The 12,573-nt window shown below is 50.8% G+C and overlaps 2 protein-coding genes across 2 annotated transcripts in view; one reads left to right on the top strand and one right to left on the bottom strand.

The window, feature by feature from the left end:
- The window catches only part of LOC130127848 (monocarboxylate transporter 7-like), a 19,258-nt gene extending 6,882 nt beyond the window's left edge, over window positions 1–12,376 (bottom strand). The window contains exons 1-5 of the mRNA XM_056297569.1: window positions 12,304–12,376; window positions 2,494–2,733; window positions 2,156–2,299; window positions 1,856–1,984; window positions 769–1,734 (exon numbers count right to left, since the gene is read on the bottom strand). Of these exons, the coding sequence (XP_056153544.1) occupies window positions 769–1,734; window positions 1,856–1,984; window positions 2,156–2,299; window positions 2,494–2,731 (1,477 nt within the window). The 5' untranslated portion in view covers window positions 2,732–2,733; window positions 12,304–12,376. The remainder of the gene's footprint in view (window positions 1–768; window positions 1,735–1,855; window positions 1,985–2,155; window positions 2,300–2,493; window positions 2,734–12,303) is intronic.
- arsg (arylsulfatase G) overlaps window positions 11,297–12,573 on the top strand; it is a 31,861-nt gene continuing 30,584 nt past the window's right edge. The window contains exon 1 of the mRNA XM_056297246.1: window positions 11,297–11,993. The gene's annotated coding sequence lies outside the window, so the exon portion shown is untranslated. The remainder of the gene's footprint in view (window positions 11,994–12,573) is intronic.

Below are 12,573 nucleotides of genomic sequence, written 5' to 3'. Positions count from 1 at the left end.
CTATCTATCTATCTATCTATCTGTCTGTCTGTCTGTCTGTCTGTCTGTCTGTCTGTCTGTCTGTCTGTCTGTCTGTCTGTCTGTCTGTCTGTCTGTCTATTTATTATAAAGTTTTGCTGTTGGAAGTTTAAGACTTAAAAGGACAAGGACATAAAAATATTAAAATACATTATAACACAGCACACTTGTAACTAGAGTGAGATTTTGATATGTTGTTATGAATTTGTTGTGTGGTTATTTTGATTAAATTATCATACTACATGGGACACTTGTATAGTCATCTAGGTTGTCATGGACACATCAGCATCACTGTTCCTTATCTGATGAGAGGGTGTAAGGACAGGATGTTGTGTTGCTGTAAAGCTGACTGAGGTAAATTTGTAATTTGTGATATTGGGCCATACAAATAAAATTGACTTGACTGTTGTACAGTCATCTTGGTTGTCATGGACACATCAGTATCACTGTTGTACAGTCATCTTGGTTGTCATGGACACATCAGCATCACGTTTCAGTCTTTTTTTTCCAACACATACGGGTGTGCTGCTGCACCAGTGTTGGTCCTGCTCAGTCAAAACATTTCAACAGCGGTATACGGAGACTGGAGAGTGTCTCAAACCATGGTGAAGCTGACTGGTGGTGTCATGGAGCCTGACTCCATCATACACATGGAGAACATAAACATTTATTACGGGAGAAAAGTTGCAGATTTCAGATTTAAATCTTAGTATTTTTGGTCAGCTTGTCATAAGTAGAAGTCACCCTTACCTCCCAGTGGGGGTCCGGCTAGCCCAGCAAAGCTCTGAATGAAGACATAGACCCCCGCGGCTGAGGCCATGCGCTCTATGCCCACCACGTCCTCCTCTGCCAGCATGGGGATGTGAGAGCATGCTATGGTCCCCATAAAGAAGCCATAGAAGCCACAGCATACAGCTAGGCCATAAAACTCCCAGACCAGCGTGAAGGCCACCAGCACTACAGTCAATGAAGCAACACATGCCAGGAGCACCAACGGCTTCCTCTTCCTCAAACGCCTCCTGCACAGGACCCAGCCGATGCAGAGACGCCCAAAGACTTCGGCCACAGCCATGATGGAGAGCATGTAGGTGGCATGGTCCCGATCCATGCCGCGGCTCACGCTTAGCTCCACCACATACAGCTGAGGGGCGAAGAAGCCGAGCGTGGCGAACAGTCCGAACAGAGAGTAACAGATGAAGCTGCTTTCTCTGAGGATGGAGAAATCCAGAAGCTTGGGTTTCTCTATTGATGCAGCCTTGTCTCCTCTGGCCATTTTCTCTTCATGGCTCCCACCTTTCTCCTCATCTGCACTCTTTTTCTCCTCCTTTCTGGTCACCTTGTCCTCCTCCATCCATTTCTGGAGCACCTCTAACCTAATATTCACATGTAAGGAAGACGTCTCAACTTTGCTGGTCTCATCCACATCCTTCATAGACTGGACGCCAGAGTCGCCAGAGTTCAGAGAGTCTCCTCTGGCCAGCTCTTCGTCTTGACTGCAGGAGGTCTTGGGTGGAAATGAGTCTGAATGGACTTGTGGAGAATTTTGGTGGAGGGCCCCATCCTTTTTCAGTCCTTCGGTCTCCGTCATGTGGGATCTTTGGGGCTTGATGACGATGGGCCGCAGCAGAGAACCACAGACGATGATCAGACCTTGTAAAGCTCCGATCACCACCATGGTGTAACTCCACCCGACTCTGTCTCTGAGAGCTGAGAAGGCTGAAAGAGAGACAAGTGGGGGGGGGAAATGAAATATTAATTTGTTCGCCAAGCTCTTTTTTACATTCAGCACATTTCACGGTGGGACTTTCATGAAAGCAAGTCAATCAAAGCCCCTCACCGGGCGCCAAGGCAAACATGGAGAAGGACTCTCCGGTGGACGCCACAGCCGTGACCAGCGACCGTCGATGACTGAAGTACTGAGAGAGGATGGTCACCGTGGGCAGGAAGGTCAGACAGTAGCCCAGACCTTTTATTAAAAAACACAACTTTACCAAAACCAGGTGGGAGACTGGAAACATGGCTAAGGTGACTGGAAGAAGTATTTCAGAGGAAAGTAATGCATCATGGAAAATGGAGGCTGGTGTGTGTGTGTGTGTGTGTGAGAGAGAGAGAGAGACTGCAGGTGGGCGTTCAACACCTGAAACTATTCCCGTGGTGATGTACATCTCATTGATGGATTTGGCAAAGCCGGTGGTGATGGTTCCCATGGCGATGAGTAATCCTCCAGTCATGACGACAGGCTGGAACCCAAAACGATTGGTCATCACTGAAGAGAGTGGAGCTGAAGGCAGACGTGCACTTACTTTCACTTAATGGAGAGGGTATTGTAAAGCATTTTGATGTAGAACATGTAAATGTTGATAGACTGATTGATTTGGAAGTTAGAATAAGTGATACCAACAGTTTAGTAGTGACTATATGGGATTAAGGGGGTTTGTTTAAAAACTACATATTAAGTGGGACCTGACCACTCACCGGTGAAGGTCATGACAAAGACACAGATGGAAATGATCCAGGAGACTCGGCTGTTTGTCTCTCCAAACTCCTCCATCAGGTCCTGCAGGAAGATTCCAAAGCTTTTGATGGTGCCATATGTGAACACCTCCACCAGGAAGAAGGCCACAGCCACCAGCCACCCCCAGCCTCCGTCCGGGACCTCTGGGTACACGTTGGGCCCTAAGAGGCTCTTTCCTCCCAGAACACACACCACCATGGCTGAGGCCGAGGAAGCAGAGAAACAGAGAAATGACACTGGAAATGACGTCTTCATACTAATCTGCTTCTTTAAAAGACTGACACCTTTTTCCCTGAGTACTGCAACGCATTGCTTTCATTATTAGCCCGTAGACCGGCTGCAGAGGGGCACTCACTAAGGTGGAGAAAAGTCAATCTTCTGTAAGCCGACCCATCCCAATATAAGAAAACGGCTTTCTATGAAGGAGTTTTTATTAGTTATTCATCTAATTTGGAATTTCAGGATTCCGAAACGGTTCAGACACCAGTTTATATCAATTGTGTCCTGTTAAAATTGTGAAGAACTTCAGATTTTTAGGCATCAGATCTCAGACTCCCTCTCCTGCTCTATAAACACCAGTTATGTTATTAAGAAGGCGAACAGACTCTACTTTCTAAGATGTCTTGAAAAATTCAGAATGTCCACAAAAACCCTGGTCAGTTTCTAGCAGACCACCATAGAGACCATCAAAGACGGTCAAATCAGTTCCTCACGTTTATTGACAGACACGTTTCATCACGTGTTTTCTCCCCTCCGAGACTCGCCACCTTAACGTGGTGGAGGGGTTTGGGTGTCCCGGGGATCCTGGGAGCTGTGTTGCCGGGGGCAATAGTTCCTGGTAGGGTCTCCAAGGGCAAATTGGTCACAGGGGAGGGGCCAGAATAAGAGCGAGTCCCAAGAAACCCAATGAAAATACAACAGCAGGGCTACAGCACCTTGCCCGGAAAAGGGAAACCGGGGACCCCTCCTGGAGCCAGACATGGGAAGGGAGCGTCTGGTGGCCGGGCCTTGGACCATGGGGCCCGGTTGGGCCCAGCCCGAAAAAGCAACATGGAGCCACCGCCCCGTGGATCTACCACGCGCGGGGATGAGCGTTGGGGTAGGGTGCAATGCAGGCCGGGCAGCAGGCAAAGACGGGGACCGAGGTGTGCCGACTTCCAGCAGCGCAGACTGGTCCTCGGGACGTGGAATTACTAGAGCAGTGTTTCCCAACCCAGTCCTTGAGGAACCCCTATCCTGCATATTTTCTTTGCAACCCTGAATAGGTACCTGTTTGTAGTTATTCAACCAATCAGCAATGAATTTTGTCAGACGTTGCACACCTTGCATAATTAAGTGCTGCGAGATGATTGGTCGAGTAAGTACAAGCAGGGCTACCTATGCAGGGTTACAATGAAGATCTGCAGGATAGGGGGTCCTTCAGGACTGGGTTGAGAAACACTGTTAGATGATATCGTAGCGAATTCGGGGGGCAGTCCGGGAGACCGTCACCACAGCCAGGACGCGAACCCGTGTCTCCCGCTCCGCAAGCGACCACGATAACCAGTCGACTAAAGGGTCCGGCCCGTTAGTCAAGGACCAACGTGTCTACTAATCCATGCACGTTACATTATCGTCTCATCTCATCTGATCTCATCTAATCATCAGACGCTTCTCCGGGGTGGGGTCGCGGTGGCAGCAAACTAAATAAGGCACTCCGGATGTCCCTCTCCCCAGCAACGCCCTCCTGCTCCTCCTGGGGGATCCCATGAGGTTCCCAGGCCAAACTGGACATGTAGTCCCTCCAGCGAGTTCTGGGTCTACCCCGGGGTCTCCTCCCAGTTGGACATGCCCAGAAAACCTCCAAAGGAAGGCGCCCAGGAGGCCTCCTAATCAGATGAGCGAACCACATCAACTGGCTCCTTTCGACGCGATTGAATAAATACTAGAATACTGTTCCTGGGGCGTCCAGGTAGTGTAGCGGTCTGTTCCGTGGCCTACCAATAAGGGGCTCGCCATTCGAATCCCCGTGTTACCTCCGGCTTGGTCGGGCGTCCCTGTGGGTATGTGTCCTGGTCGCTGCACTAGCGCCTCCTCTGGTCGGTCAGGGCACCTGTTCGGGGGGCAGGGGGAACTGGGGGGAATAGTGTGATCCTCCCATGTGCTACGTCCCCCTGGTGAAACTCCTCACTGTCAGGTGAAAAGAAGCGGCTGGTGACTCCACATGTATGGGAGGAGGCATGTGGTAGTCTGCAGCCCTCCCCGGATCAGCAGAGGGGGTGGAGGAGAGACCGGGACGGCTCGGAAGAGTGGGGCAATTGGCCAAGTACAATTGGGGATAAAAAAGAAAGAAAGAATACTGTTCCTAAACTTGTTAAAACATTGGTGCTGGAAAATGTATGTGAATCCTAAAACACCTGATAACGTCAACTCAGATCAAGTGAGTTTACTCATGTACCTTCTGTCTAGTCGTTAATCTATACAACAAAGAAAATCATACTGTTTATCCATCAAAACATGTCTTCATGCATGCTCGATAATCCAGGTAAGAAAACCTCAGAAAGTTGATTAGAATCCCAGATGAACTGATTAAACTTCCTGTTATCATACTTGGAATTAATTTGGAGTGACACGTGAAACTTACCGAATTAATTATGTGGATTTAATAGGGAGAAAAACAAGTTTTTGAAATACAGTAAGAGGTATCGCTATCGTTTAACCCAGCCACTGAGGAGGCACAAGCCAGTGCATTCTTAGTGCCGGTCCCAAGCCCGGACAAATGGGGAGGGTTGCGTCAGGAAGGGCATCCGGCGTAAAACCTTTGCCAAATCAAATATGCGGATCATAAATCACATTTCCATACCGGATCGGTCGAGGCCCGGGTTACCAACAACCACCACCGGTACTGTTAACCAGCAGGGTGCCGATGGAAACTATGCTACTGTTGGGCGAAGGAGAAGGAGAGGGGGAAAGCATGTCCAGAGGCAGCGGGGGAGGAGGAAGGGTAGGAGTGTGGAGGTGAGAGTCAGAACTTTGAATGTTGGCACTATGACTGGTAAAGGGAGAGAGCTGGCTGACATGATGGAAAGAAGAAAGGTAGGCATACTGTGTGTGCAAGAGACCAGGTGGAAGGGGAGTAAGGCCAGGAGTATCGGAGGTGGGTTCAAACTCTTCTACCATGGTGCTGATGGGAGGAGAAATGGGGTAGGGGTAATTCTGAAGGAAGAGTATGTCAAGAGCATGCTGGAGGTGAAGACCGTGTCAGACAGAGTGATGAGTATGAAGCTGGAAATCGAAGGTGTATTGCTGAATGTTATCAGCACATATGCCCCACAAGTTGGGTGTGAGATGGAGGAGAAAGAAGAATTCTGGAATGAGTTGGACGACATGGTGGAGAGGGTACCCAAGGAGGAGAGAGTGGTGATTGGAGCGGACTTCAATGGACATGTTGGTGAAGGGAACAGAGGTGATGAGGAGGTGATGGGAAGGTATGGAGTCAAGGAAAGAAACGTGGAAGGACAGATGGTGGTGGATTTTGCGAAAAGGATGGAAATGGCTGTGGTGAATACATATTTCAAGAAGAGGGAGGAACACAGGGTGACGTACAAGAGTGGAGGAAAGTGCACACAGGTGGACTATATCTTATGTAGGAGGCGCCATCTAAAAGGGATTGGAGACTGCAAGGTGGTGACAGGGGAGAACGTAGCTAGGCAGCATCGGATGGTGGTCTGTAGGATGACTTTGGAGACCAAGAAGAGGAAGAGAGTGAAGACACAGCCGAAGATCAAATGGTGGAAGGTGGAGAAGGAAGACTGTTGTGTGGAGTTCAGGCAGGAGTTAAGACAGGCACTGGGTGGTAGTGGAGAGTTGCCAGATGGCTGGACAACCACTGCAGAAATAGTGAGGGAGACAGCTAGGAAGGTACTTGGTGTGTCATCAGGACAGAGGAAGGAAGACAAGGAGACTTGGTGGTGGAATGAGGAAGTACAGCAAAGTATACAGAGGAAGAGGTTGGCAAAGAAGAAGTGGGATAGTCAGAGAGATGAAGAAAGTAGGCAGGAGTACAAGGAGACGCAGCGTAAAGCAAAGAGAGAGGTGGTGAAGGCAAAGGAAAAGGCGTATGGTGAGTTGTATGACAGGTTAGACACTAAGGAAGGAGAAAAGGACTTGTACTGATTGGCTAGACAGAGGGACCGAGCTGGGAAGGATGTGCAGCAGGTTAGGATGATCAAGGATAGAGATGGAAATGTGCTGACAAGCGAGGAGAGTGTGCTAAGAAGGTGGAAGGAATACTCTGAGGGGCTGATGAATGAAGAAAATGAGAGAGAGAGAAGGTTGGATGATGTGTGGATAGTGAATCAGGAAGTTCAGTGGATTAGCAAGGAGGAAGTAAGGGCAGCTATGAAGAGGATGAAGAGTGGAAAGGCAGTTGGTCCTGATGACATACCTGTGGAGGCATGGAGATGTTTAGGAGAGATGGCAGTGGGGTTTTTAACTAGATTGTTTAACACAATCCTGGAAAGTGAGAGGATGCCTGAGGAGTGGAGAAGAAGCATACTGGTACCGATTTTCAAGAACAAGGGTGATGTGCAGAACTGTAACAACTACAGAGATATAAAGTTGATCAGCCACAGCATGAAGATATGGGAAAGAGTAATAGAAGCTAGGTTAAGAGGACAGGTGTTGCCCATCTGAACCTGGCCACCCACTGAATGTCTGTAGATATGTTTAAATATTTCGTACTCTTGCTCTTTTTTAACTGATTTTTAGCTTTTGGTCTTCATGTGTGTATATCTTATACTGTGTTTGTTGTGTTTGTCTGTGTCTGTCTTGCACTGTTGGTGAAGCCACAGTCCTCATTTAATTTTTAACATGTGCCTGCACGTTGTTTTTAATGACAATACATTGAATTGAATTGAATTGAATTGTGTAGGGGTGGTGCAGGATATGTATGAGGGCAGTGTGACAGTGGTGAGGTGTGTGGTTGGAATGACAGATGGGTTCAAGGTGGAGGTGGGATTACATCAAGGATCGGCTCTGAGCCCTTTCTTGTTTGCAATGGTGATGGACAGGTTGACGGATGAGATCAGGCAGGAGTCTCCATGGACGATGATGCTTGCGGATGACATTGATATCTGTAGTGAGAGTAGGGAGCAGGTGGAGGAGAGCCTGGAGAGGTGGAGGTATGCACTGGAGAGAAGAGGAATGAAAGTCAGTAGGAGCAAGACAGAATACCTATGTGTGAATGAGAGGGAGGACAGTGGAATGGTGAGGATGCAAGGAGTAGAGTTGATGAAGGTGTATGAGTTTAAATACTTGGGGTCAACTGTCCAAAGTAACGGGGAGTGCAGAAGAGAGGTGGAGAAGAGAGTGCAGGCAGGGTGGAGTGGGTGGAGAAGAGTGTCAGGAGTGATTTGTGACAGAAGGGTACCAGCAAGAGTTAAAGGGAAGGTTTACAAGATGGTAGTGAGACCAGCTATGTTGTATGGTTTGGAGACAGTGGCACTGATGAAAAGACAGGAGGAGGAGCTGGAGGTGGCAGAGATGAAGATGATAAGATTGGGAGTGATGAAGAAGGACAGGATTAGGAACGAGTATATTAGAGGGACAGCTCAGGTTGGACGGTTTGGAGACAAAGCAAGAGAGACAAGATGGAGATGGTGTGGACATGTGTGGAGGAGAGATGCTGGGTATACTGGGAGAAGGATGCTGAATATGGAGCTGCCAGGGAAGAGGAGAAGAGGAAGGCCAAAGAGGAGGTTTATGGAGGTGGTGAGGGAGGACATGCAGGTGGCTGGTGTGACAGAGGAAGATGCAGAGGACAGGAAGAGATGGAAACAGATGATCCGCTGTGGCGCCCCCTAACGGGAGCAGCCGAAAGTAGTTGTAGTAGTAAGTAGGGTTGCTAACCGTTCCTTAAAATAATCGTTCCCTATTATATATATATATATATATATATATATATATAAATTATATATGTGTGTGTGTGTATAGTGTAAGGCACATTATATTTGTTATGCCCGCCACGCCCCGCCCATCCAACCCCCGTCCCTGTACCCAGTTCCTTATTTCCATTTGAAGGAGCTGGCATCCCTAGCAGTAGGAGGTATCGTTTAATGGCTGAATGTTGAGAATGTAGGATGACGTCGTAGGGTGATGATGTCATTGATGTCGTAAGACATTACGTTACGGTGATTGTATCGTTGCCAGGTCAACGGATTTCCCGCGGAATCGGGCTACTTTTGAAGCGTTGCCGCGGGTTTATTTTTATATAGTTTTCGCTGGTTGGGTAGACCTATTGTGCATGCAAATGACATGAACAAATCCCTTTTTTAAATGAAATAATGTATTTATACCCAAATCCTACCAAACTGACTCCAGATCAGCACGTACGCGCATGGACACGGGACACGCCCACATACACACGCGCGTTTAATGCTCCCAGTGGCTGTTTACACTTGTTTGTAAAACGCGTTTTGGGCGAGCGGCTCACAAATGGACAGTGAAACACGTCTCCGTTTACACCTGTGTCTAATGCGTCTCCAAATGCGTCCTGCTGACCACTTGTGATCAGATTTCATTACTGTTAAGAAGAAGAAGAAGAAGAAGAAGTCCTGTTATGTTCTTTTTAGGGACGCATTAGCGTTTACACTACAAAAGATATGTGGTCAAATGCGTCCCAGACCACCTCGGTAATTGGTTTGGGTAACCGGTTCACCAAACGTTTTGGTGGTCGTCTACACTGTGTATTTAGCGCCGTCCACTCGTGGTCCGATCGCTAAAAAACAACAACGCCAAAAAGACAAACAAAACGCCTTTAAAACCAAGTGTAAACGGGGTCAGGGTCTCGGTCCTCATCCGATCCCAACTCCGGTAGGCACCGTGTGAAGTAGGGCTCATCATCATCATCATCATCATCACCATCATCCTCATCATCACCATCACCATCACCATCGTCACCACCACGGTACAGTCGCGGTGTGCCGGCAGCGGGGAGGAAGAGAGGAGGGGGAAGACAAGGGGAGAAGACACAGCAGCAGGTTAGCTTGAATGGCCGTCCGCGTTCAGAGCTGCGTTTGATCCATGACAACACACGCCGTCTGGGAATTACACGCGGCCATTTCCGCACCGAGGCGAAAGAGCCGTTTGGCGGGAATGGCTTTTAACGCGTTGTCGACGGGACAACACATTTGGCGGCGGCGGCGGCGACGGCAGCAGCAGGCCGCGGAGGTCTCGCCGCGGAGGTCTCGCCGCGGGGATGCGGGCTGGCGGGGCGTCTTCCGGGCTGCGCTGGGCCGGGTCGGTCCCGCAGACCTGGCAGCCCCGGCTGAGCGGTTCGTAGCCCGGAATAACGCAGATCCGGTAGGGGGGTTGGTAGTACTATTCCCACGCACACGCCGCCCACAGCGGAACCAACATGTCGGCTGCCGGACTTTTAACGGACCTTTTTTGTTGACGGACACGACGGGTGTTCCGTTCCGTTCCGTTCCGTTCCGTTCCGTTCCGGAGCCGTTTCTCCGTCCGCCTGCTAAATGGTGACGCACACGAGACCTCTGTTTGCGCTGCTGGACGAGGCTGAGACGCGGCAGAGCAGGAGGAGTGGAGGAGTAGAGACATAGAGGAGTGGAGGAACGGAGGAGTAGAGACATAGAGGAGTGGAGGAGTAGAGGAGTGGAGGAGTAGAGACATAGGGGAATGGAGGAGTAGAGACATAGAGGAGTGGAGGAGTAGAGACAGAGGAATGGAGGAGTAGAGACATAGAGGAATGGAGGAGTAGAGACATAGAGGAGTGGAAGAGTAGAGACATAGAGGAGTGGAGGAGTAGAGGAGTAGAGACATAGAGGAATGGAGGAGTAGAGACATAGAGGAGTGGAGGAGTAGAGACATAGAGGAATGGAGGAGTAGAGACATAGAGGAGTGGAGGAGTAGAGACATAGAGGAATGGAGTAGAGACATAGAGGAGTGGAGGAGTAGAGACATATAGGAGTGGAGGAGTAGAGACATAGAGGAGTGGAAGAGTAGAGACATAGAGGAGTGGAGGAGTAGAGGAGTAGAGACATAGAGGAATGGAGGAGTAGAGACATAGAGGAGTGGAGGAGTAGAGACATAGAGGAATGGAGGAGTAGAGACATAGAGGAGTGGAGGAGTAGAGGAGTAGAGACATAGAGGAGTGGAGGAGTAGAGACATAGAGGGATGGAGGAGTAGAGACATAGAGGAATGGAGGAGTAGAGACATAGAGGAGTGGAAGAGTAGAGACATAGAGGAGTGGAGGAGTAGAGGAGTAGAGACATAGAGGAATGGAGGAGTAGAGACATAGAGGAGTGGAGGAGTAGAGACATAGAGGAATGGAGGAGTAGAGACATAGAGGAGTGGAGGAGTAGAGACATAGAGGAATGGAGGAGTAGAGACATAGAGGAGTGGAGGAGTAGAGACATAGAGGAATGGAGGAGTAGAGACATAGAGGAGTGGAGGAGTAGAGACATAGAGGAATGGAGTAGAGACATAGAGGAGTGGAGGAGTAGAGACATAGAGGAGTGGAGGAGTAGAGACATAGAGGAATGGAGGAGTGGAAGAATGGAAGCTGGCCATTCTTCTTGACGTCCCGCCGCCGCCGCAGCAGCGCTGGAGGCTGGAGGCTGGTGTGAGGGGTGTATACGGGAGCAGCGCTGGAGGCTGGAGGCCGGTGGCTGGTGTGAGGGGTGTATACGGGAGCAGCGCTGGAGGCTGGAGGCCGGTGGCTGGTGGCTGGTGTGAGGGGTGTATACGGGAGCAGCGCTGGAGGCCGGTGGCTGGTGGCTGGTGTGAGGGGTGTATACGGGAGCAGCGCTGGAGGCCGGTGGCTGGTGTGAGGGGTGTATACGGGAGCAGCGCTGGAGGCTGGTGGCTGGTGTGAGGGGTGTATACGGGAGCAGCGCTGGAGGCTGGAGGCCGGTGGCTGGTGTGAGGGGTGTATACGGGAGCAGCGCTGGAGGCCGGTGGTCTCGGGTAAAGCGGCTTTAGCAGCAGCGGCAGCAGCAGCGTTCTGGAGAGGTGGCGGGGGAAGCAGAAGACTCTGCATGAATAATCGTCTACAAATCAGCTTTACTCGTCACCCGCCGGTGGCAGGGTGGGTCCGTGTGTCCTCGTGCCCTGCTCTGATCAATAACCAGCAGAGGAACACGGACGACACGTGAGAAGCGTCCAGAACAAACATGAAACTGGTTCGGTCTGCCTCGGTGATCTCTGGACCCTCTCTTGTTTAGCAAACAAGGCGCTTTGCTGTCGTTTCCCGTGCCAGCCCAGGTTTCCCGGCCAGCCCAGGTTTCCCGGCCAGCCCAGGTTTCCCGTGCCAGCCCAGGTTTCCCGGCCAGCCCAGGTTTCCCGGCAGGGTGGAACTCTTCTGCTGTCTGGAGACAGGACGAGCAGCTGAGCAGATCCAGGATCCGCGGTTCGGAGATCCAGGATCCGCGGTTCGGAGATCCGTGGCTTTAATATTCCCAGGTAAGAGAAGCTGCTGCCCGGCTCCGCCCACACAGGGCAGATCTGGCCCCATGACCCGCAGCAGCTGGGTCCGCTGGAGCTCCACTAACCCGGGACGTGGGTGAGTGTGAGTGGGGGGGGACAGGTGCCGAGGTCTCGGTTAAACCCTCCCAGACCCGGTGAGTCCTGTCATAGTCCATGTTCCGTCCGGTACCTCCAGTTCATAAGCACGTCGACTAACGCGCTCAGCCACGCCAGTGTTCTTACACCACGTGACCACGACCCACGTATTCCCGGACCGCTTGAAAGGATTTAGGGCTGTTACTCTCACCTGTGTCCACGTTCAGAGGAGGTCCTGCTCCTGCCGCCTGCGTGTCCACGTTCAGAGGAGGTCCTGCTCCTGCCGTCTGCAGCTCAATCCCACCGTCCTCTGGCCGCTCACGTGAAGGCGCGCGTGGAAAAGCCAGCGTGGTCCGCGGTGTCGGGTTACGGCCTGCCCTGCTCATGGGTGGGCTGCCACATACCGGCCGTGTGCAGGACATGTAGACAGGCGCTCCCTCCAGCCCCCCCCCCCCCACACACACACACACGCCTTTTAGAC

This window comes from Lampris incognitus, chromosome 17 (genome assembly GCF_029633865.1).
Source record: "Lampris incognitus isolate fLamInc1 chromosome 17, fLamInc1.hap2, whole genome shotgun sequence".
NCBI classification, from domain to species: Eukaryota; Metazoa; Chordata; class Actinopteri; order Lampriformes; family Lampridae; genus Lampris; species Lampris incognitus.
This window is presented reverse-complemented; position numbering and strand designations above follow the sequence as displayed.